General features: G+C 39.3%; 1 protein-coding gene across 4 annotated transcripts in view; it reads left to right on the forward strand.

Annotated features, from left to right (window-relative positions):
* LOC134533648 (protein SCAI) overlaps positions 1-21899 on the forward strand; it is a 155231-nt gene that overhangs the window by 35865 nt on the left and 97467 nt on the right. For 2 of the 4 annotated variants that reach the window (XR_010075353.1, XM_063371181.1), the window contains exons 5-7: positions 4554-4650; positions 11481-11638; positions 20111-20204. Coding sequence is in view for 3 of the 4 variants with exons in the window: in XM_063371181.1 (XP_063227251.1) it covers positions 4554-4650; positions 11481-11638; positions 20111-20204 (349 nt within the window). In the remaining variant the exon portion in view is untranslated. Of the gene's footprint in view, positions 1-4535; positions 4651-11480; positions 11639-20110; positions 20205-21899 lie in introns of all 4 variants that reach the window. The other 2 variants (XM_063371180.1, XM_063371182.1) reach the window with 1 other exon arrangement.

Raw genomic sequence — 21899 nt, forward strand, 5'->3', positions numbered from 1 at the left:
AAACAAATATTAAATTCAAATAGTAAATAAAATAAAAATTTATTTACATCACAAGTATGCAAGAAAAGGAAACTAAATTTGTTTAATCGTGGCTTCTGGGAAATAAGGCAAGTAATAAGTGAAGAGAGAGATTGTTTAGGCAAGGTTTGGCTTCATTCATGTGTGTAACATAAAATAAAGTGAAATAGGAACTGCAAAATACCATGAAATATAATTATTTTCACCAAAAACATTAAATTTACTATAAAAGCTTTATTCATTAAACTATCTTATAACCTGCAGCTTGATTCTTGCAGTTTCAGGGTGTTGCTGATATTGTACCATTGTAAGAAAAGTGTCTGATTAATTGAAAAGGTTTTTACTAGGTACGGGCTGGTCAAATCCTCTCGAATCTCTGGTATTCTAAAGATTCGGGATTTGAAAAATATTCTAAGAAAAATATTGGGGTGAAAACAGTAAATTAACAAATTCAACACTGGCATACGCTAGGCTTATTTATGTATATATTTGTTCTTATTCTAACACCGTTTTCCAAAATATTATTCTTTTAATATGTATGTATTAATTTAATTAAATACATATTGTGTTCTTATCTGGAAAACTTAGTTCATGAAACAAATATAAATATTGTTGCCATCAAGTTCGTAACTGGATAGCCCAATTAAAGATTTTACTACACAGTTTTATTGATTGCCAATATTTTCATCACTGACAAATAATCTTCTAAAAATGCCTAATAATCAGTTACATATAAAGAATTGTCTGTTCCCCAGTCACTCGTTTTCACACACCGCACACCTCGCTGGGCCGCGCCTCTGGCACAACTCTCGCCGCAGCACCCCTCGTGGACCTCCGTCGCCGCACTTCGCCGCCGTCGCCGCACTTCCCTTTGCCAAGGATCCACTCGACGCTTCGCTCGGAACTTTAGTCGGGACTCACCGCACCCGCGGCACTATCGCCCGGAAACTCCGCCGCGGGACGGCTCCCGCCTGAACTCTCTCTCTCGAGGCCGGCGTCCCGGGCACATATATAGGCCCAGACACCTTCCAGAACTCCCGAGTGTGGCAGGGGCCAGTCGCGTCATTCCGCGCCGACCCAACGGCAGAAATCTCTCGAAACACGTGTCGGCGGCTCGCGGAACTCCCAGCTGTCCGGTGTCAGTTACGTGTCAAAGGCAGGGCGCCGCACGAGGAGTGGAGGGAAGGAGGGGGGAAAGCGACAATCCTTGTTATCTTCCAGGCGCGCGGTGCATATCATGTTGCGGCAGCTGCCAGCCAGCTCTGCACCTGCACATGTCCCGGCCTTGCTCTCGTTCGTAACAATATATAGGTTGCCATATTTATGGACCCAAAAATATGGTGAAGCGCGAAATTTGAGGAAAACACCAAAATTCTGCGGTTTTTAAAGTTTTTTCCGAAAGTTCTTAATATTTGATTTAGAAAAACAAAGTTTGGCACGGATCACTTCTGTTTCTGCAAGTTGATCGACATCATTTCTGAAACATCACGGGGAAGGTGATAGATCTTTATCACAGGAAACAATTTTCCGTATCAAAGTATTTATATATATTTCAAACATAGTATTTTTTTCTACAGAGCCCATTGATTTTATTTATAAACACCACAAACGCGATAAAGTCTTTCTTTGTGCTGTGTTCGTACATCTTGTATCTTCATATATTTTGTTATTTAGTAGGGGGAAAAAAAGAAATGCTGTCTTTGTTTATAGAAAAAGCTGCAACACATTTTATATACATGGTTTTACGTGTATTTCTTTCATGTCTTAATGTAACAAAAAAAATTTGGAGAAAAATGTGGTTTCTCTGTAAACGTCCGAACGAAATTTCATTTTTGACTTTTGAAACCTAGATTTGAAAATGCAGGGTGGATTTGAGGCACTCTTTGAGATTCAGATTCGAGATTCGGATTCAAAAAATTGGGATTCAAACCATCACTAGTTTTTACTAAAGGAATAAACACATTAAGATGTCAGGTGTGTATAAGGTTTCATTCATAACTATAAATTTTAAGATTGAAATTTCTGAATTGGGAATGCATAAACCATTTAATTGTTATTAGGCTATTGATTAAGTATGCCCAGTTTATAACTCCTGTTTTAGTGTATTCGAAGATATATATTTACATAAATGATAAAAACTTACCTCCTTTCATTTCACAAGGTAGCTAATTTAAAAATTGGTGATACACAAACCTATTTATTTATAATTATGATTATAACTTAGTTTTTACTTCCTTTTTATTTATATTGGCTATAGCTATGCGAAGTATAATTAAATTATTTACCCATTAGAGGTATACATTGTTGTAAGATTTTAAAATGATTCTATCTTTATTTAAAATGTATAATACAGGTATCAAATTTATTATCTTGCCTATTGGTTGATTAGTAGTTATGTTTATTAATAATTAAAATAAATTCCCAAATGTTTCACCCCTTTCCTCTTTTCCCACAACAGTGCGTACATACAATTCAGAATACATAATATTTAAAAAAAAAAAAAAAAAATGGCTATATCCACTAACTAAATAAAACCAAACTCATCCTGTTTTTATTTCAGCAGATGTGAAGATCAAAATATTTGTAATAAACTTATATTCATAGTGAATTTAAATTGATTTTGTCAATTTTAGTGTATTCGGATTTAATAGATTTTATAATTTTTTCTCTTTATAAAAAACTAACTCGTGTTACAAATTAAGAGATAATATTTCGGAAAACCATGACTGATGGGTGGGGTTTAAGATACGTTAGTAATCATTGCCAATATGTAGCTTAAATTATGATTTATTTGATTAGTAGATGATTTTTTTTATGATCAAACAATCATTGCAATCTTTTTACTCCTTGGGAGGTTAGAATTGAATTAAATCATATTAATATCCATTTTAAATAGTTTTTTCATAATTTCATCCAATTTACCTTGAAAGATTTTAATACTGGTATAGATAGTGACAAAATGAGCTCATATGTACGTTTTAATATTTTAAACACAGTTTTTCACTTACTTTGGTGTGGTGAAGTTTAGCTCGGTGAAAGTGCAACCGGTTTATTATGGGTACAAAAAAATATAAAGGTACCTAAACTATTAAAAAAAGTAAAAAAAGATATATATATATATGTTATGTATTTTACAAGATTTATTTACAAAAAAATGTTTCAAAGACTTTTGACAACAGATCAACAATAAATTTTGAGTAGTTTTAAAATATTTAGTGTATATTAACAATTTTTTTATGAATATCATTTTCTGTACCATATTGGTTGCTACCAAAAATATAAAAATATTGCAAAAGAAAAATTACGTATATTCATAATTACCATTAATAAACAAAATTAAAAATTGCAACTCCTGTGTGATTACGTTCAAAACAGGAATTACATCTTTAAATATCAGATGCAGTAGAATTTAAATTTTTTTTATTGAAATTTAGATCATGCCAAAACGTGAACTTTCCTAGTTATTAGCGGAACATGCCCGCAGCTGACGGCTATGGGAATCGTCGTGGCTGTCACATGGGTCACATGGGGTGCCACGTTCCCCAAAGTTATCTTTGGCAGGGGACTGGAGCAACTTAGTATAAAATATATAAGAAGAAAAGTACAAAATCTTTGGAAAAATAAAAAAGAATGAAAATATTCCCAGGAAAATATAGGTTAATTATAACTGATTAAATTTCTGTAAAAGATTAACAATGCATGATACAAAGTATAAATTAAAAATAAAGATTTTTTTTTTTCAGTTTACATTGTGAGACGTGAAATTAAATTAAGTTTGACCTAAAGATGGTTAATATAGGATCTGTAACATGTGTCATACACTGGTTGAACTGAGTGCAGAAAACAGTATCAAAAACAATGCACTGTACCATTATTTGGAACAAAATTGCTAAACAAACTTATTAAATCCTAGATTTTCATTAAATAAATTTTTTTTGTTGTAATCTTAAAAAGTAACTCAAAACTAATTCACAACAATTTATTTAATAAATAATCAAAATATTCCATTGACATTAAAAGAAATATGGTGACCAGTTTGTCATAACGAAAAATACACAAAAAAAACTTATAAGACAAAGTTAAGTATGTGATATCCAACAATACAGTGTGTTGGTAATTTTCCTGTGAGAATGTTTTCAGAAAAACACACTAGTTCTATTAACACTTGAATGCATGCCTCATTGTCTTGGACAACCTAAATGTTTTTTTCCTAAATATGTCGGTGGCCTGTTGGCTGCATAGTAAACACCAAATTATTTTTGCTCCATGCTTCAATTAAAGTTTCAAAGTTCTGCCAAATGATGATGTTTGTTCACCTGGTTGTAAGAATATGCATGGCAGACTGTTGCTTAAGTTACAACCTAGGGACCAGTTTGATTGCCATCCTCATGGGACTGAAACTAACACACCTCACCCATAGTGCTAGCAGAGTACTGACGGCTGGGCAGGGGGGCAGGGGGGCAGGGGGGAGTGAAGTGCGCCGATGGGCCCGAGACAGCGTAAACCAAGTGGAGTAGTAATGATGCGTGTTTCAGGTCGGACCTGATGGTCAAGAAGCTGAGGTATTACGCCAGGTTTATAGTCGTGTGCCTGCTGCTCAAGAAGATGAAGCTGGTCCGGGACTTGGTAATGGTAAGAGAGCTCCACGAGTCACAATTTTTATTATCTTCTAGGTTTTAATTGGCATTAAGAGAGAGCATAACTTTAGTCTGTTATTTTTTTAATCAGTTACATACATTTTTACTACGGTAAAACCTCACTAACTCGATACATTGTGGACCCAGAGGATGTTGAGTTATCCAGAACATTGGAATTAATGGGATTTAGTAAATTAAAAGATGATAGATTTGAGTTACGAGTATATGTAATTGAATTTTTTACATATATGTAGTTGTATGTGCAATTCTCACAGCAATCTCAAACATTAAACAATTAAAATTAAAAGTTCCAAAAAAAAACTGTTTAATTGAAGCTTGTTTTTCGTTCTCAACTTGGCGCCCGGCTGCTTCAGCACGAAGTCGCCGGAGGAATAAGACATCCATTGCAGACTATCCTTGTTGTTGCAAATAACGCAATGTATTTCAACCCTCACTGTGACTCATCTCTTCTTGTTGATTCCTCTCCATGTCATCTTCGGAGTCGCCTTCTTCTTCCACTGTCCCTCGGCCTTTTACAGCAGCAACAATCTCATCTTCTCCTAGTGGTTCACTGGTTCAACCAAGTGGCTCGAGGCAGGAGGTTGTATGCCCGGACTTCTGCTAGCGGGGTGACAGCTTCGAAAAAAATATGCTCGGAGAAAACGCGGAGATAAGCCGTCTTGATCATGGCTGACTTTTAAAGGCTCGGCAAAAATCAGATCTCGTGCTGGGAACAGATTGGGGAGGCTAGTCTGACAAAGATTAAAAGTTTAAAAAGTTAAGTTTCAGCTGCTAAATGACTGGTAAAATTAATGTTTCAAAATTGAAATTCAAAATTGTGCCAAAAAAATGCTAATTGGCAACACAACGTACCCTAGTGCATGTGACTCTTCCCAGGTATGGTTCCTGGCCTAGTGGCCTGAGGCAGGAGGTTATGAGTCCTGACTTGAACTAGCGGGGTGTTACATACCTTAGTACATGTAACTCTTCCCAGGGATGGTTCCTGGCCTAGTGGCCCGAGGCAGGAGGTTGTGAGTCCTGACTTCAACTAGCGGGGTGTTACATACCCTAGTACATGTGACTCTTCCCAGGTATGGTTCCTGGCCTATTGGCCTGAGGCAGGAGGTTGTGAGTCCTGACTTCAACTAGCGGGGTGTTACGTACCCTAGTACATGTGACTCTTCCCAGGTATGGTTCCTGGCCTAGTGGCCTGAGGCAGGAGGTTGTGAGTCCTGACTTCAACTAGCGGGGTGTTACATACCTTAGTACATGTGACTCTTCCCAGGGATGGTTCCTGGCCTAGTGGCCTGAGGCAGGAGGTTATGAGTCCTGACTTCAACTACTAGCGGGGTGTTACGTACCCTAGTACATGTGACTCTTCCCAGGGATGGTTCCTGGCCTAGTGGCCTGAGGCAGGAGGTTGTGAGTCCTGACTTCAACTAGCGGGGTGTTACGTACCCTAGTACATGTGACTCTTCCCAGGGATGGTTCCTGGCCTAGTGGCCCGAGGCAGGAGGTTGTGAGTCCTGACTTCAACTAGCGGGGTGTTACGTACCCTAGTACATGTGACTCTTCCCAGGTATGGTTCCTGGCCTAGTGGCCTGAGGCAGGAGGTTGTGAGTCCTGACTTCAACTAGCGGGGTGTTACGTACCCTAGTACATGTGACTCTTCCCAGGGATGGTTCCTGGCCTAGTGGCCTGAGGCAGGAGGTTATGAGTCCTGACTTCAACTAGCGGGGTGTTACATACCCTAGTACATGTGACTCTTCCCAGGGATGGTTCCTGGCCTAGTGGCCTGAGGCAGGAGGTTATGAGTCCTGACTTCAACTACTAGCGGGGTGTTACGTACCCTAGTACATGTGACTCTTCCCAGGGATGGTTCCTGGCCTAGTGGCCTGAGGCAGGAGGTTGTGAGTCCTGACTTCAACTAGCGGGGTGTTACGTACCCTAGTACATGTGACTCTTCCCAGGGATGGTTCCTGGCCTAGTGGCCCGAGGCAGGAGGTTGTGAGTCCTGACTTCAACTAGCGGGGTGTTACGTACCCTAGTACATGTGACTCTTCCCAGGTATGGTTCCTGGCCTAGTGGCCTGAGGCAGGAGGTTATGAGTCCTGACTTCAACTACTAGCGGGGTGTTACGTACCCTAGTACATGTGACTCTTCCCAGGGATGGTTCCTGGCATAGTGGCCTGAGGCAGGAGGTTGTGAGTCCTGACTTCAACTAGCGGGGTGTTACGTACCCTAGTACATGTGACTCTTCCCAGGTATGGTTCCTGGCCTAGTGGCCCGAGGCAGGAGGTTATGAGTCCTGACTTCAACTAGCGGGGTGTTACATACCTTAGTACATGTGACTCTTCCCAGGTATGGTTCCTGGCCTAGTGGCCTGAGGCAGGAGGTTGTGAGTCCTGACTTCAACTAGCGGGGTGTTACGTACCCTAGTACATGTGACTCTTCCCAGGGATGGTTCCTGGCCTAGTGGCCCGTGGCAGGAGGTTGTGAGTCCTGACTTCAACTAGCGGGGTGTTACGTACCCTAGTACATGTGACTCTTCCCAGGGATGGTTCCTGGCCTAGTGGCCTGAGGCAGGAGGTTGTGAGTCCTGACTTCAACTAGCGGGGTGTTACGTACCCTAGTACATGTGACTCTTCCAAGGGATGGTTCCTGGCCTAGTGGCCTGAGGCAGGCAGTTGTGAGTCCTGACTTCAACTAGCGGGGTGTTACGTACCCTAGTACATGTGACTCTTCCCAGGGATGGTTCCTGGCCTAGTGGCCTGAGGCAGGAGGTTGTGAGTCCTGACTTCAACTAGCGGGGTGTTACGTACCCTAGTACATGTGACTCTTCCCAGGGATGGTTCCTGGCCTAGTGGCCCGAGGCAGGAGGTTGTGAGCCCTGACTTCAACTAGCGGGGTGTTACGTACCCTAGTACATGTGACTCTTCCCAGGGATGGTTCCTGGCCTAGTGGCCCGAGGCAGGAGGTTGTGAGTCCTGACTTCAACTAGCGGGGTGTTACGTACCCTAGTACATGTGACTCTTCCCAGGGATGGTTCCTGGCCTAGTGGCCTGAGGCAGGAGGTTGTGAGTCCTGACTTCAACTAGCTGGGTGTTACGTACCCTAGTACATGTGACTCTTCCCAGGGATGGTTCCTGGCCTAGTGGCCTGAGGCAGGAGGTTGTGAGTCCTGACTTCAACTAGCGGGGTGTTACGTACCCTAGTACATGTGACTCTTCCCAGGTATGGTTCCTGGCCTAGTGGCCCGAGGCAGGAGGTTGTGAGCCCTGACTTCAACTAGCGGGGTGTTACATACCCTAGTACATGTGACTCTTCCCAGGGATGGTTCCTGGCCTAGTGGCCCGAGGCAGGAGGTTGTGAGTCCTGACTTCAACTAGCGGGGTGTTACATACCCTAGTACATGTGACTCTTCCCAGGGATGGTTCCTGGCCTAGTGGCCCGAGGCAGGAGGTTGTGAGCCCTGACTTCAACTAGCGGGGTATTACGTACCCTAGTACATGTGACTCTTCCCAGGTATGGTTCCTGGCCTAGTGGCCCGAGGCAGGAGGTTGTGAGTCCTGACTTCAACTAGCGGGGTGTTACATACCCTAGTACATGTGACTCTTCCCAGGGATGGTTCCTGGCCTAGTGGCCCGAGGCAGGAGGTTGTGAGCCCTGACTTCAACTAGCGGGGTGTTACGTACCCTAGTACATGTGACTCTTCCCAGGGATGGTTCCTGGCCTAGTGGCCCGAGGCAGGAGGTTGTGAGTCCTGACTTCAACTAGCGGGGTGTTACGTACCCTAGTACATGTGACTCTTCCCAGGTATGGTTCCTGGCCTAGTGGCCTGAGGCAGGAGGTTATGAGTCCTGACTTCAACTAGCGGGGTGTTACATACCCTAGTACATGTGACTCTTCCCAGGGATGGTTCCTGGCCTAGTGGCCCGAGGCAGGAGGTTGTGAGTCCTGACTTCAACTAGCGGGGTGTTACGTACCCTAGTACATGTGACTCTTCCCAGGTATGGTTCCTGGCCTAGTGGCCTGAGGCAGGAGGTTATGAGTCCTGACTTCAACTACTAGCGGGGTGTTACGTACCCTAGTACATGTGACTCTTCCCAGGGATGGTTCCTGGCCTAGTGGCCCGAGGCAGGAGGTTGTGAGCCCTGACTTCAACTAGCGGGGTGTTACGTACCCTAGTACATGTGACTCTTCCCAGGGATGGTTTCTGGCCTAGTGGCCCGAGGCAGGAGGTTGTGAGTCCTGACTTCAACTAGCGGGGTGTTACGTACCCTAGTACATGTGACTCTTCCCAGGGATGGTTCCTGGCCTAGTGGCCTGAGGCAGGAGGTTATGAGTCCTGACTTCAACTACTAGCGGGGTGTTACGTACCCTAGTACATGTGACTCTTCCCAGGGATGGTTCCTGGCCTAGTGGCCCGAGGCAGGAGGTTGTGAGCCCTGACTTCAACTAGCGGGGTGTTACGTACCCTAGTACATGTGACTCTTCCCAGGGATGGTTCCTGGCCTAGTGGCCAGAGGCAGGAGGTTGTGAGTCCTGATTTCAACTAGCGGGGTGTTACGTACCCTAGTACATGTGACTCTTCCCAGGGATGGTTCCTGGCCTAGTGGCCCGAGGCAGGAGGTTGTGAGTCCTGACTTCAACTAGCGGGGTGTTACGTACCCTAGTACATGTGACTCTTCCCAGGTATGGTTCCTGGCCTAGTGGCCTGAGGCAGGAGGTTGTGAGCCCTGACTTCAACTAGCGGGGTGTTACGTACCCTAGTACATGTGACTCTTCCCAGGGATGGTTCCTGGCCTAGTGGCCTGAGGCAGGAGGTTGTGGCCGTAAGCCACTGAGGACTATTCTACTTATGGAAAAAAAAGATTGCTTTTATTACTGTGTTCATCACGCATACAGTTAGTTCTCTTGCGTGGTGCTGTTCCTACACAAGGCCTCTTTGATCATGGTGCCGAGGTTTCGTTTGGCACACTGTTGTACACGTGCTTGAGATTAATTTAGCGATGCTCTTGATGGATGGGTGGTCGTTACAGGGCCTTTGTGGGAGCTAACTTTTGTATGTCTTGATTGCGAATACAAAGAAACACTAAACATAGGATCGCAATGGCTGTCGAGATATTGCTCAAGTGTATATAAACCCTCATCACTTTTACACAATGTTAATGCTGGGCTCTTGTCTTGGTGCGGGAGATTATAACATTACATAGAATGACTGATATAAATAACTCTATGGGCAGAATGTCTGGTGCTTGAAGGTATGATGATTAATACCATTGCTGCCATGATGCCTGGGTGAAGGGGCCGTGTAGCTTATATGTTCAGACAGTCGTACACCTTCCTATTACCATCGTGTAGCCTTTACTCTGTGCTTGTGATGCTCTGACGTTGAGAGACCATTTCACCTTCCTATTGCTATGGTGTAGCTCTCTGTCTTTCTTTGTTGTTGTAATGCATATTATGTTCAGAAACCAAGACACCTTCCTTCTGCCATCATAAATTTCTCTTTCTTTCTTCGTGGTTGTGATGCAGTGTACTTTCAGAACCCAGACACCTTCCTGTTGCAATCATGTGGGTGTGATGCAGTCTACTTTCAAGAGTCGGTCTCTTTACGTTGGCCATCATTTAACTCTCTTTCTTTGTGGTTTTGATATACTGTATGTGTAGAGACCCAGACATGTTTCTTCTGCCATCATTTAGCTCTTTTTTTTTCTTTGTGGTTGTGAAGCACTGTACTTTGAGAACCATAGATTTCCTGTTGCAATTATGTAATTTTGTCACTTAGTGGTTGTGAAGCAATTTACATTCAGAGTCCCAGACTCTTTCCTTCTACAATTGTGTAGTACTCTCTCTTTTTATTGTTTTTGTGATGCACTGTATGTTAAGACAGTCAGACACTTTCCTTTTGCATTTGTGTAGTTATCTCTCTCACTTTTTGGTTGTGATGCACTGACAACTTCCATTTACCATTGTGTGGCTGGGTCTCTTGTTTGTGGTTACGATACACTGTACATTTAGAAAGTTAGATACTTACCTTGTATTTGTGGTTGTGGTGCACTGTCAGTTTGGATAGACGGACACCCTCCTATTGCTATTGTGTAGCTGTATGTATTTCTTTGTGGTTGTGATGCTTTGTGCGTTTAGACATTCGATCATGCTCTTGGCCATTGCGTAGTTTATCTCTTACTTTGTGGTTGTGATGCACTGTAATTTCTGACAGTCGAACACATTCTTATTGTAATCATGTACCTCTCTTTATTTTTTTGTCATGATACTTTTACGTTAATACAGATGGACTCCATCCTACTGCAATTGTGTAGATTTCTCTTTTGCTTTGTGGTTGTGATGCACTGTACATTCAGAAAGTCAGACACTTTTCTTCTTTCATCTCTCATCTTCTTTGTTATTGTAATGCCTCGTTGGTATAGGCAGTGGGACATCTTCCTATTGCCATCTTCCATTGTTGTTGTTCAGATAATACGACACTCCTGCTGCCATTGTTCAGCTCTGTGTTTCTTTGTGATTCTGAAGCACTGTACATTTACCTGCTTTCTGCCATCGTGTAGCGCTCTCTTTTGCGTTGTAGTTGTGATGCACTGTAGATTCAGACAGGTGGACACCTTCCTTCTGCCATTGTGTAGCCCTCGCTCTTTTCTTGTGGTGGTTTTAATTCATAGCAAAAATTTTCAACTGCCATATGACCGTAAAACAAGCAAATGCAGACTACCCAACAAAATTACCGCCACTTTGAATTAATAAGTGATAACCGCAGTTGCGTGCAGGGATTGCAGGTGAAGCGGTGGATGTGCCTGCTCGCAGGAGCTGGACAACCAGATCTCGGACTACACGAGCACGTACGAGCCGGACGACCAGCTGGAGTGGTCGCTGGTGCTGGAGGAGATCAAGTCCTTCATCAAGGCGGACGAGGTGGTCAGCGTGCTGCACGCCGACTCCAACACCATCGTGCTCTCCCACAGGTAGCCGTTCCCGGTCCACTCCCGTCATCCGGATAGTCCGCAAGAGAGCCGAAAATGGCAAACATTGATTTCAACTAAAAAATCTAAAACTTTCTGTACAGTAAAAGTTACAGTTAACAGTAAATATTTTTAAAGGATGCTAAAATTTTAGTATTTTACTGAATTATTAACATACAATACATTTCAGTAATGTAAACAGAATAGTGCTCAACCATACGACTAGAAGCAAAGTGCAACAGAGACAAAAATAGCAACGCATGCCAGCCTACTGCGTGAGTTCTGAGAAGGCCTGTGGCGTTTTACTGTACACTACTCGCAATACACTCGTCAGTAGAGTTCAAATTTGCTCACTTGTAATAAAATACAGATTTACACATGTGCTGTATTTTTTCGTAGCTTGTGCGGATAATATGGTGTTTACTGTACTATTTTTTTTTTATTTATTAATTTTTTTATTTTATTTATTTGAATTTGTTAGATGCGCACCAACAGTCCAGGGACTTTAGTGGTGGGCACGACGTATACAAAATATACACAAATACATAAAGAAACAAGAAACAAAGGACAAGACATCCATACAAACAGCGACACAAGGACAAATACAAATATAATACTTAAAATAATAATTAGTACAAAGTAGTAAGGTAGTAAGCAGCAAGACATAAAATTTAATAGAGTACAATAATGTAAACGTGAAAGAGAAAAAATTCTAACTATAATTAGTATGACGATATAAATTACATTAAATACTTTAAAACATAGCTCTGTTCACAGTTAATTTGACTTGGTGTTGTGTCTTTTATAGTTTGTAACGAGTCTATAAATAAGATCATTCTTGTTATAAATAGTACATAAACTAGAAAAGAAGCAAAAATATTGAATTGGGGGATTCTCAATCCGTTTTTATCAAGAATATAGCTATATTTAATTTTATAGTTATAAATATTATGAACAAAAAGATAGTCCAAATAGGCTCTATGGTCTGCTAGAGGAATAAGATTGGGATGCGGAAAACCTCTTTGAATTATTAGTTGAAACAATTTGTTTTGTAAATTTTCTAGTTTGTCAATATCAGTTGACCCAATGGCATTCCAGATAGTTGAACAGTATTCTAATTTAGATCGAATTAATGCCAAGTAAAGAGAAAGAATTGAATCAGAATTGGTAGCATAATGAGTGATATATTTTATAATAGCAAATGTTCTTTTTGAAATGGAGTTTAAGTAGTCGATTTGTTTATGAAAAAATAATTTTGAATCTAGAAAGACACCAAGGTCTTTTATAATGAAAGTTTTTGAGATTGGGTTATTATTCAGAACGTAATTATAAACTATAGGGTTATATTTCCTAGTAAAGGATATTACCTTAGTTTTATTATCGTTAAGATTGACCAAGTTTAGAAGACACCAGTTATTGATTTCGTTAATGTCCCTTTGTAGAAGAGCGCAATCATTGACTGTAGATATTATTTTAGAGATTTTCAGATCGTCAGCAAAGAGTACACCAGTTGAGTAATTAAGGACCATGGTAATGTCATTTATAAATATATTGAAGAGGAGAGGTGAGAGAGTGGCACCTTGTGGTACTCCAGAACTAGCATGGTGTAAAGAGGATTTATGGTTATTGACAGATACAAAAAAATATCTATTATTGAGATAGCTAGAAAACCAGTTCAAGTATTTAGTACAAAAACCAAAGTCTGATAGTTTTTTTAAAAGTAGTGAATGGTTTACTGTATTGAATGCTTTGGCTAGATCAAAATAACAGGCATCTGCCTGACCTCTGTTAGTAACTACATTATGGATTGTGTTAAGAAAAGTAATTAGGTTAGTAGTGGTGAACATTCCAGATCTGAAACCATGCTGACTGGCTGATAATTTATTTTCAAGTTAAAAATTTAAAACTTTGTGTATAATTTTTTCAAATATTTTTGCGAAGCCATTAAGTAAAGATATTGGTCTATAGTTTGACACAATAAATTTAGAGCCATGTTTGTGTATCGGAATGACCTTTGCTATTTTCCATTTGTCAGGGAAAACTTGAGAATGCAAACTGGTGTTAAAGATATGATAAAGAAGAGGAACTAATAAGTACGAACAGCCTTTTAAGATAAAATTAGGGATGCCATCTGGGCCGGTGGATTTGGAAGATTTGAGAGCCTTGATGCCCCATAGAATAAGGGATTCAGAAATGTAGGACATAGGAACAGAATCCGAGGACATGTTTGAAGACGTCACATTATTGGTTGAAGTCTTGTAGACACTGTAAAAATATTGTGCAAAAACATTAGATAAAACAGTTGGATCATCACAAATATCATCATTGATTTTTAAAGAATATTGTTCATAGTAACCATCTTTCATTAATTTATCATACTTCCAGAATTTCTTTGGATTGTTCTTGATGTTGTTATTAGTAGAGCGGATCCAATTAATTTTATCACGTTTTATATAAGATTTTGACATTTTGCGAAAATGTGAAAACTGTAAATAATTATAAGGATTGTTAGATCGTTTATAAAGTTTGTGAAAATGTTTTTTTTTTATTTTAATGCTTGAATTAAGTCATTAGAAAACCATAACGGATATTTGGGTAATTTTTTAGAAATTAGTGGTATACATGTGTTCATATTGTCAGTTATACAATTTGTTAAAACATCCACCTGATGATTAACATTGGTTGATTCATAAAAATGAGACCAGTCATAATTTTTTATGGAGTTATAAAGACCTAAAAAATTACCGTCCTTGTAATTTCTGTAGGGAGGGTTAACACTTCTTGAGCTAGAATAAATTTCAATGTTTAGAGCTGGATGATACAGATCTTCTTTGGTAAGTATTTCAGATGCTTGCGTTATTGTACACTGAGATAGATTTGTTAAGCATAAATCGAGAAGATTTTTGCAAGGTTGGGTGTGATTATATTGGGTCAGACCCAATGTAGACACAAAATTGAGAAGGTAATTGGCTTTGGATTTGACATGTGAATGAGTAATGTTTGAAGAGTGCCGAGTGAGCCAATCAATACGTGGAACATTAAAATCACCAAGAATTAAAATATCTTCTTGAGTGGTAGATGGTTTTTCTTCCAAGTGTTCAAGGTACTCGAGATATTTATTCGGCGAGATGTCCGGGGCTAGGTAGATAGTTCCGATGATAAAAGTTGTTGCAGGAGATGTTTTTACCTTGATCCAGATAGCTTCAATACCGGGAAAGTCATAAATGTTAACAGGTAGCACTGTTAAAAATTTGGTTTTGTTAAAGGCTGAAAGTACACCACCCCCTCCATTTTTCAGTGTAAGTTGAGGATTTCTATCATTTCTAAAAACTATATACTGGTCCATGAAATAGTGATAATTTATGTTGTTATCGTTGAGCCAGGTTTCTGTTAAACAAATAATGCCGTAATGAGGATTTAAAAGGTTTTCCAGAAATTCGTTAGACTTAGTTCTTAATCCTCTCATGTTTTGATATGCAATATCATAATTTCTAAGGAACTGCTTCACTGTGGGAAATAGGATGCTCCTCCAGCATCAAATTATATGTGGAAGTTGACGCCATTGGATTAGGAGGCATGATGGTCACTGCTGTATTGTCTTGATTGGTAACATTAGTGTAGACTTTATCCGGATGTAGTTTACTGTAAAACGGGCTAATTAAACAGCCAATTGGCCAAAACACAATGTTATTGATTCTACTGAAGTCATTTTCAAGTACTGATATGTGAAACGAAGCATAAGTATTATACTTCGGAGTTTAGTAACTTTGACCTGAGATAAATTGAGTTCATTTGTGATATAATCCATAATTTCTTGTTCTTTAACTGAGGCTTCAAAACAGGTAGCAAACAGGGATTTAGTCTTTTGTAGGTAGGTTTGGAGACAGTTTTAAGAGTGGATGTATTACGTATTCCTACTTGGGGTGGAGATTTATTAGTTCTTGATCATGGGTACCAACTGGGTTTTCATTATGTCTTGACTTATGCGGTTTTTGTACCAACATGAAACCTTCAGAGTTGACTCGCTGGTTGTTATTGTTAGAGTTCCTGATCGTGCGTGTTTCTTGCTGACCAGAAAGTAGGTCACTGCCGTGGAGCTGTTGCTGGGTATACTCACTGCACCATTAACATTGATCACCTTATTATTGGGCGCTCTTTTGGTCACTTGGCTGTAAGATAAATCTGAGTTTTGCTTTATATATAAGCTTTTTTTGATCTCTTTTAACTCTTGTTTGATTAAAGAAGATTCTTCTCTTGAGTCCATTAACAAGTTTTTAAGCACCGCATTTTCACTCTTAAGCTCATCAAACATAACACAGAGAGATTTTACCATATTAATTAGTTCATCCATGTTGGTGTCTTGAAGTTTCAGAGTAAATGAAGGTGAATTTGAATTTTTATCCAGGCTTTCGACCGAATTAGTTGACGATTTTTTCGTAGGCGACCTGAACATGGCTAAATTAGTATTATTAATACAGTTCACAAATACACCATCTTGTAAGGGTAAGGGAAACCCCTTAAAGTCTTGCTGATCTAGTAGAGACAAATCAATATTGTTAGTTATCACACTTTGAACATCAATAATTACAACAACCGATTGCGCGCACAAGACACGTCTGCCCGGCTTGAACTCCCGGCCGACACTGCAAATTGACCATGCAAATTGAGAAATGTATGATAACATCAAACCACTGACCTACTATGGGAGGAAAGCATTTTCAGGTGCATTTCTTAAATAAGTAGGTAACTGCTCCCTGATGATGGCGACTGGAATGTCGACCGAAACGTTGGTGAATAATTCGCCAAGGATGCGCCTACAACCCAGAAGCCAAGCTACTTCAGACAATGGCCGTGAAAGCCTGCGAACATTATTTCTTAAATATATTTGTTTGTAAAATAAGTAAGGACAAATATTTAAACCATTTGCCTATTAAAAAGAAATAATTGACTTAAGATTGGTTGTATATATTAGGGTGCATTTATTTAGTAGTTGGTCATGTTCTATGAAAAATATTAACAAAATATTGAGTTTGGGGTCATTCAAGATTGAAGAACTGCACAGGAATTTGGCCTTATACCAGTGTCTCGTGGAGCGGAGTTTTTACAGCTTGCACTCCCCATAGTGAAAAGTAACACCTGCTCTTCAATGTAATTGAATCAGCTTTGATAGCTTCAGAAACCCTGTAAAACATTTAAACAATAAACACATTCATCCTCTCATTCATTAAACAATCGCTCGCGAATCCGACTAAGCCGATGAGCACATTCTTCCTATGTTTCGCTGGCCAGTCGCCTGCCAATCAAGCTAAGTAGATGAGCACGGTGTTTAACATCTGCATTTCTTGAATTATCACATATCATAGTAAAGCTATGGTTTTGGTCTTCGTTACTTACGTTTGTTAATTTATTTAACATATAAACTCTCATACTGAACTATCTATTTTCTCGCTCCTATGGACTTTAATTCCTATATCTTTTAATATTTCTGTTTTTATATTATTTCTAGGCGTTTACCATTTTTTTTTTATCTTCAGTTTCAACTAGCTATCATTTCCTTATTTGAGAAGCGTCTATACAAGGTTTATCCATCACTTAAAATTGAAAGAAAAAAAAAAAGACTTAAAAATACTAAAAAGTAACAGCAAAAAAAAATATTTTATATTATATACACCAATTTAATACTTAATTATATTTCCTATTTATTTTAATCAGGAACTTATTGTTTACTGAGTAATTACTGTCTTATAATTTTGAAATTGGTGCCTAGTAAAAAATAATTAAATACAAGTGTTAGAAGCGAAACTTCTGGGCAGTTCAGTTTATATCTCATTGGCCATGTAACTATCCTCTATCCTTCTCGCATCACAAACATTTCATAACACTGTTTCACGAAAACATTGCATTAAAATTCGGTATTGAAATTTTACTCTCACCACTCCCAAAGAAGTTTCAAATTCAAACATTATAAACCTTACGTGGATAGTATTTTTTATATATATAATCCATTATTTATAGCAAACACAAACAAAAAACGTAAATAAAGACGTTAAGCAAAGACCACAGAGTTAAATACCGAACACTGTCTGGAAACCATGGCAACCAGACAGCACGCGCTCCTAGCGACAGTTGTTTCCCAACCAGCATTAGAGCTGATTTTAAACAGTCGTTAGAGTTTAGTGACTATCAATAACAATTGCAGTGTACTTTTGACTTGAAACTTATTCGGGCGCAATTAGATTAAAATATTAATGACAATATTTAATGCAACATTTTTGTGAACCGTTTCTAACGTGAACAGGACAGAGAATAGGTATTTTGCCAAAGAGATATGAAGATAACACTTGAATACATAATTAGCTGAGGTTTTAAATGCCAAAGAAGTTTCATTTCTGTCACGTGAACAGAGTAACACGCACTCTGTTTTTATTTTATTCTAGACACCAACATCCAAATTATAAAACAATTAATAATAATCAAGTTTTTTATTGCAATAAACAAAAAAAAAACAATTAAGGGTTAAATTTGTGTATAAAATATTTTTTTTTTTTTTTTGCTTTTTAGTGAACTTGTTACTTTTATATATTTTAAAGTTTTTTTTAAGTTGTTTATTATCAATTTTAATTCTTCTAACTTGAGCACAATGCATGCACACATGTCTGTACCGTTTTGCTGCAGCAGCGAGAGAACAATGCCAGTTTATAATTTTTTATGTCAGTGCAGGTTTAAAAGTTCATCGCTAACGAATGTGACTGGGGGGTTTTGAGGCTTGCATTTTATTTTATTCTTTATGCAATCTGCAATACGTACAGTGGAACATGGGCGAATACCTGCAGTATGCCCAGAGGTCCATGGGATAATGTTAATCTTCCGATTTCACAGCGCAAGGGGCCTCTTGAGAGAGGGGATTTTAGATTCCGGGTGGTGGGGGTGGGTGGGCGGTCTTTTCACAGCCCCGTGTTCCTTGAACCACAGCAAAAGAATTGGGGTGGGGGGGGGGAGGGCATAGGGAAACTCGTGGTGTGGTGCAGACTCGGCGCAACATGCTGTAGCGGACAGGAAAGGGATACGAGCCCCGCCGAGAGCTAATAGTGCCCGTGCTTTGGGCGAGCTGAGCTGACGGGAGCTGTAGGCACCGAGACGAGAATGTGCTAGGCGTGTACGTGCGTACAGACGGGAGAAACCAGGAGGCATTGCCAAGGCAGCACGAGAGAAAAGCGCCAAGGGAAAATGCTGGCAGCTTGCCTGCACGGTTCGCAGCCAAACCTCAGACGAGGAAAGAAAAATTAAATGCCCCCTTAAATGTAAAGAAACAAAAAATAAAAATGGTTGTGTGTGTCTGACATTATCAGTAAATGGTACATATGAAACAATAGGAAAAAATTTTGTAAAAGGTAACGTATATTACATACAAATATATAAAATGTCATATCTGACAGAAATAAGAACTTTGTGCACATTTCGCATGGACTTCTGGTTTTGATTGAATGCTAATTGTAAGGCCTCTGTGTTATAAATAGTGAATCAGACCACACACATTTTCTGTGGCTGCAAAATATGCTGCTAAAACACATTTTCTTATGTTTGTTTTATGGTTAACTTATATTTATTGTCTATGATTGCCATCTCAGGGTGCTACCCAGCATGTTCACATCCAAGTTTTTTTTTTGTTAGGATGGATAGTTTCTGTTTAAGGAACAATTTCCGTGCCAGATGAATAGTTTTATTTGAATTTAAAACTAAAGGCAACCCTGCAATGGTAGTCCTAACTTCAAAATATTTTTTTTTATGTTGTAACAAATTTTTCATTTATTTTTATGTTTGTTTTTGAATGAAATTTTTTATTATTCTATTATTCTTAATTTTGAAGCTTTGCAGTAGCCTACAAGATGGACATTAAACCTATTTTGAAAATAAAATATTAAATACCGTAGGCTAATTGTAATTTTATACAGAATACAGAAAGTATTGTAAATAAAAATTATTTTCTATACTGCCCAGCAGTATGCTTATTTTAGAAGTAAATCATCGCAACTGTAACTATCATAAAATTTCTAGACATTCATTCTGTTCTCTGATGATGATGATGATGATAATAATAATGATAATGATAATGTTATCAAGCGCGGCTCCAGAAGGGCTGTGGGGGCGATAGCCCCTCCCGGGACCAATTTTATTGATTAGTGTATATTTATGTTCACTTAAATATTTAATTTCTTATGTTAAACTTTTATCTCATCAAAAGTTGCATGGAGCTACTAAGGTTCTGTATTTGAAACCTGTAATTTGTAAATAATATTCCAGGGCCAATATCTGACCACTTTCATTTTTTGCAACTACGACCTTTCTTTGTGCGATAGCCCCTCCCGAAAAGTCATCCTGAAGCTGCCATTGAATGTTATTATTTTTATTTTATTTTTGTCTAACTGCATCACAATGTGGTGCTAGAGTGCTAGCTAGCATGGTGTGTTGTTCCAGACTGAGTCCCTTGACCACGCCTCCGGTGGAGAAGTCCCCGGTCATGAACCTCACCCTGCAGGAGATACTCATCGTGGGCAACAGCAGCGACCAGGTGAGTCCCGGCATTTCAAATACACTAGCTATTACAAACAGTGCAGGGAAAAAAAAGTTATTTGTGGTTCTAGTACCAAGAACCGGAAGCAGTATGAAATGTGGTAATCGTTTAGTATTTAATTATATGATCAGTAAGCCAGTTTGAATATCAGTTTTTATGGTTTGAATCAAATGCGAATATCAAATTATTCACGAATAAAAATATTGAATTTGAATATTAAGAATGAAAATAAGTCTCTCATCAAAAAAATTTTTTTCGCATCATGTAACAACTTTGAAAAATTAGACAAATATTACTAAAGTGAAAGTTTGGTTAGTTTAGTCAGCTGTGATAATTATATGGAAAATGTTTGTTGAATTATTTCAATTATAAAATAACTGTTTCTTAATTATGTAGATAACATAACCTAAATTAACAGCTGACGTCACGTTATGTACCATGTCGATGACGACTTACATGAATTTACTCCCTATCCAAACCTTACTACAGTCAAACCTCTCTGAAACGACCCCTCATGGTTCCCAGGAATAGGTCGTAATAGAAGGGGGGGTCGTAATAGATGTTTTCCGAAATTTTCTGTTCATTTCAAACCCCCCCCCCCCCCCCCAACCCTTGCCAAACCGCTACTCGCTAAGAAACCAGCCGTACAATGGCAGGATGCTGTCACTCACAATGCTAGACGGCTTTGCTTTAAACCCACTTCAACCTTCATGACAAGTCCGTCGCCCTACAGGCCATCTCTAAAGAAAATATGTCAAAAGACAGTTTATTTTTACTGGTTAGTTTACATGTATGTTTTCTGCTTGCGTAGTTAAATACACTAGAACCCCGATGTCACGAACCCCGGATTTAACGAAGCAGTGAATTTACGAATACATTCTCGGGAACCGTCAAAAAATTGGACATTTTGACCAAAATGTGAAAATCAAAAAAAAAAATTTTAAAAAAATTAAAGATCATTAAAATCTGTTAATTTTAACACACAGCGTATTTTTGTGTCGGCTTTAATACTTCCAATAATGTTCATGTAAGAATAACAAAAAAATAATGGGACATTTCCTTTAAAAATATGGCAGCAGTAGGTTCTGCAACGCGAGTGGGCGAACACGAAGCTCGCCCGGCTGGCTGGCGGCAGCGGCTTCATGACGCACCCCTCGTTAACATTCTTCAAGGCTAGCTCATCCCTCCCAGACACACAAACCATCTAGTGTCCTCCCTTATAACACCCCAACTTCGCTCTCCTTTGAAAAACCTTCAGTGAGAAAATGCTCTTTTCACCCTCCCTTCTCCCGTAAAATTTGGCTATTATGAATGGGATACTAAAGTGGTGAGGGAGAGGTAAGATCGTTGTAAATATTTTCGGACCCCTCCCTCCCCCCAAATACGCCCAAAAGAAAGTATGTCAAAATATATCACTTTTCACACCAAGTTCGAGTTCAGTCATCTCTGGCAAGGAATTTACAAGCTTTCAAACTTAAATATAAATGTATTTTAATAGCAATGGTCCTATGAAAAGAAATATACCGAATAAAATCAAGCTGCTGTCACCAAACAAAGCATAAAATGGCCCAATGCGTGATCGCTTCGTTATTGCTCGCGCGAGAGGCGAGACGTGGAATGTTAGAAGAAAGTTAAATGCATGGGAGACAGACGGCAGCCAGTGTGTTTTCTGCGTGGGCAATAAGTGGCGTA

The sequence above is a fragment of the Bacillus rossius genome, chromosome 7, assembly GCF_032445375.1.
Source record: "Bacillus rossius redtenbacheri isolate Brsri chromosome 7, Brsri_v3, whole genome shotgun sequence".
Classification (NCBI taxonomy): Eukaryota; Metazoa; Arthropoda; class Insecta; order Phasmatodea; family Bacillidae; genus Bacillus; species Bacillus rossius.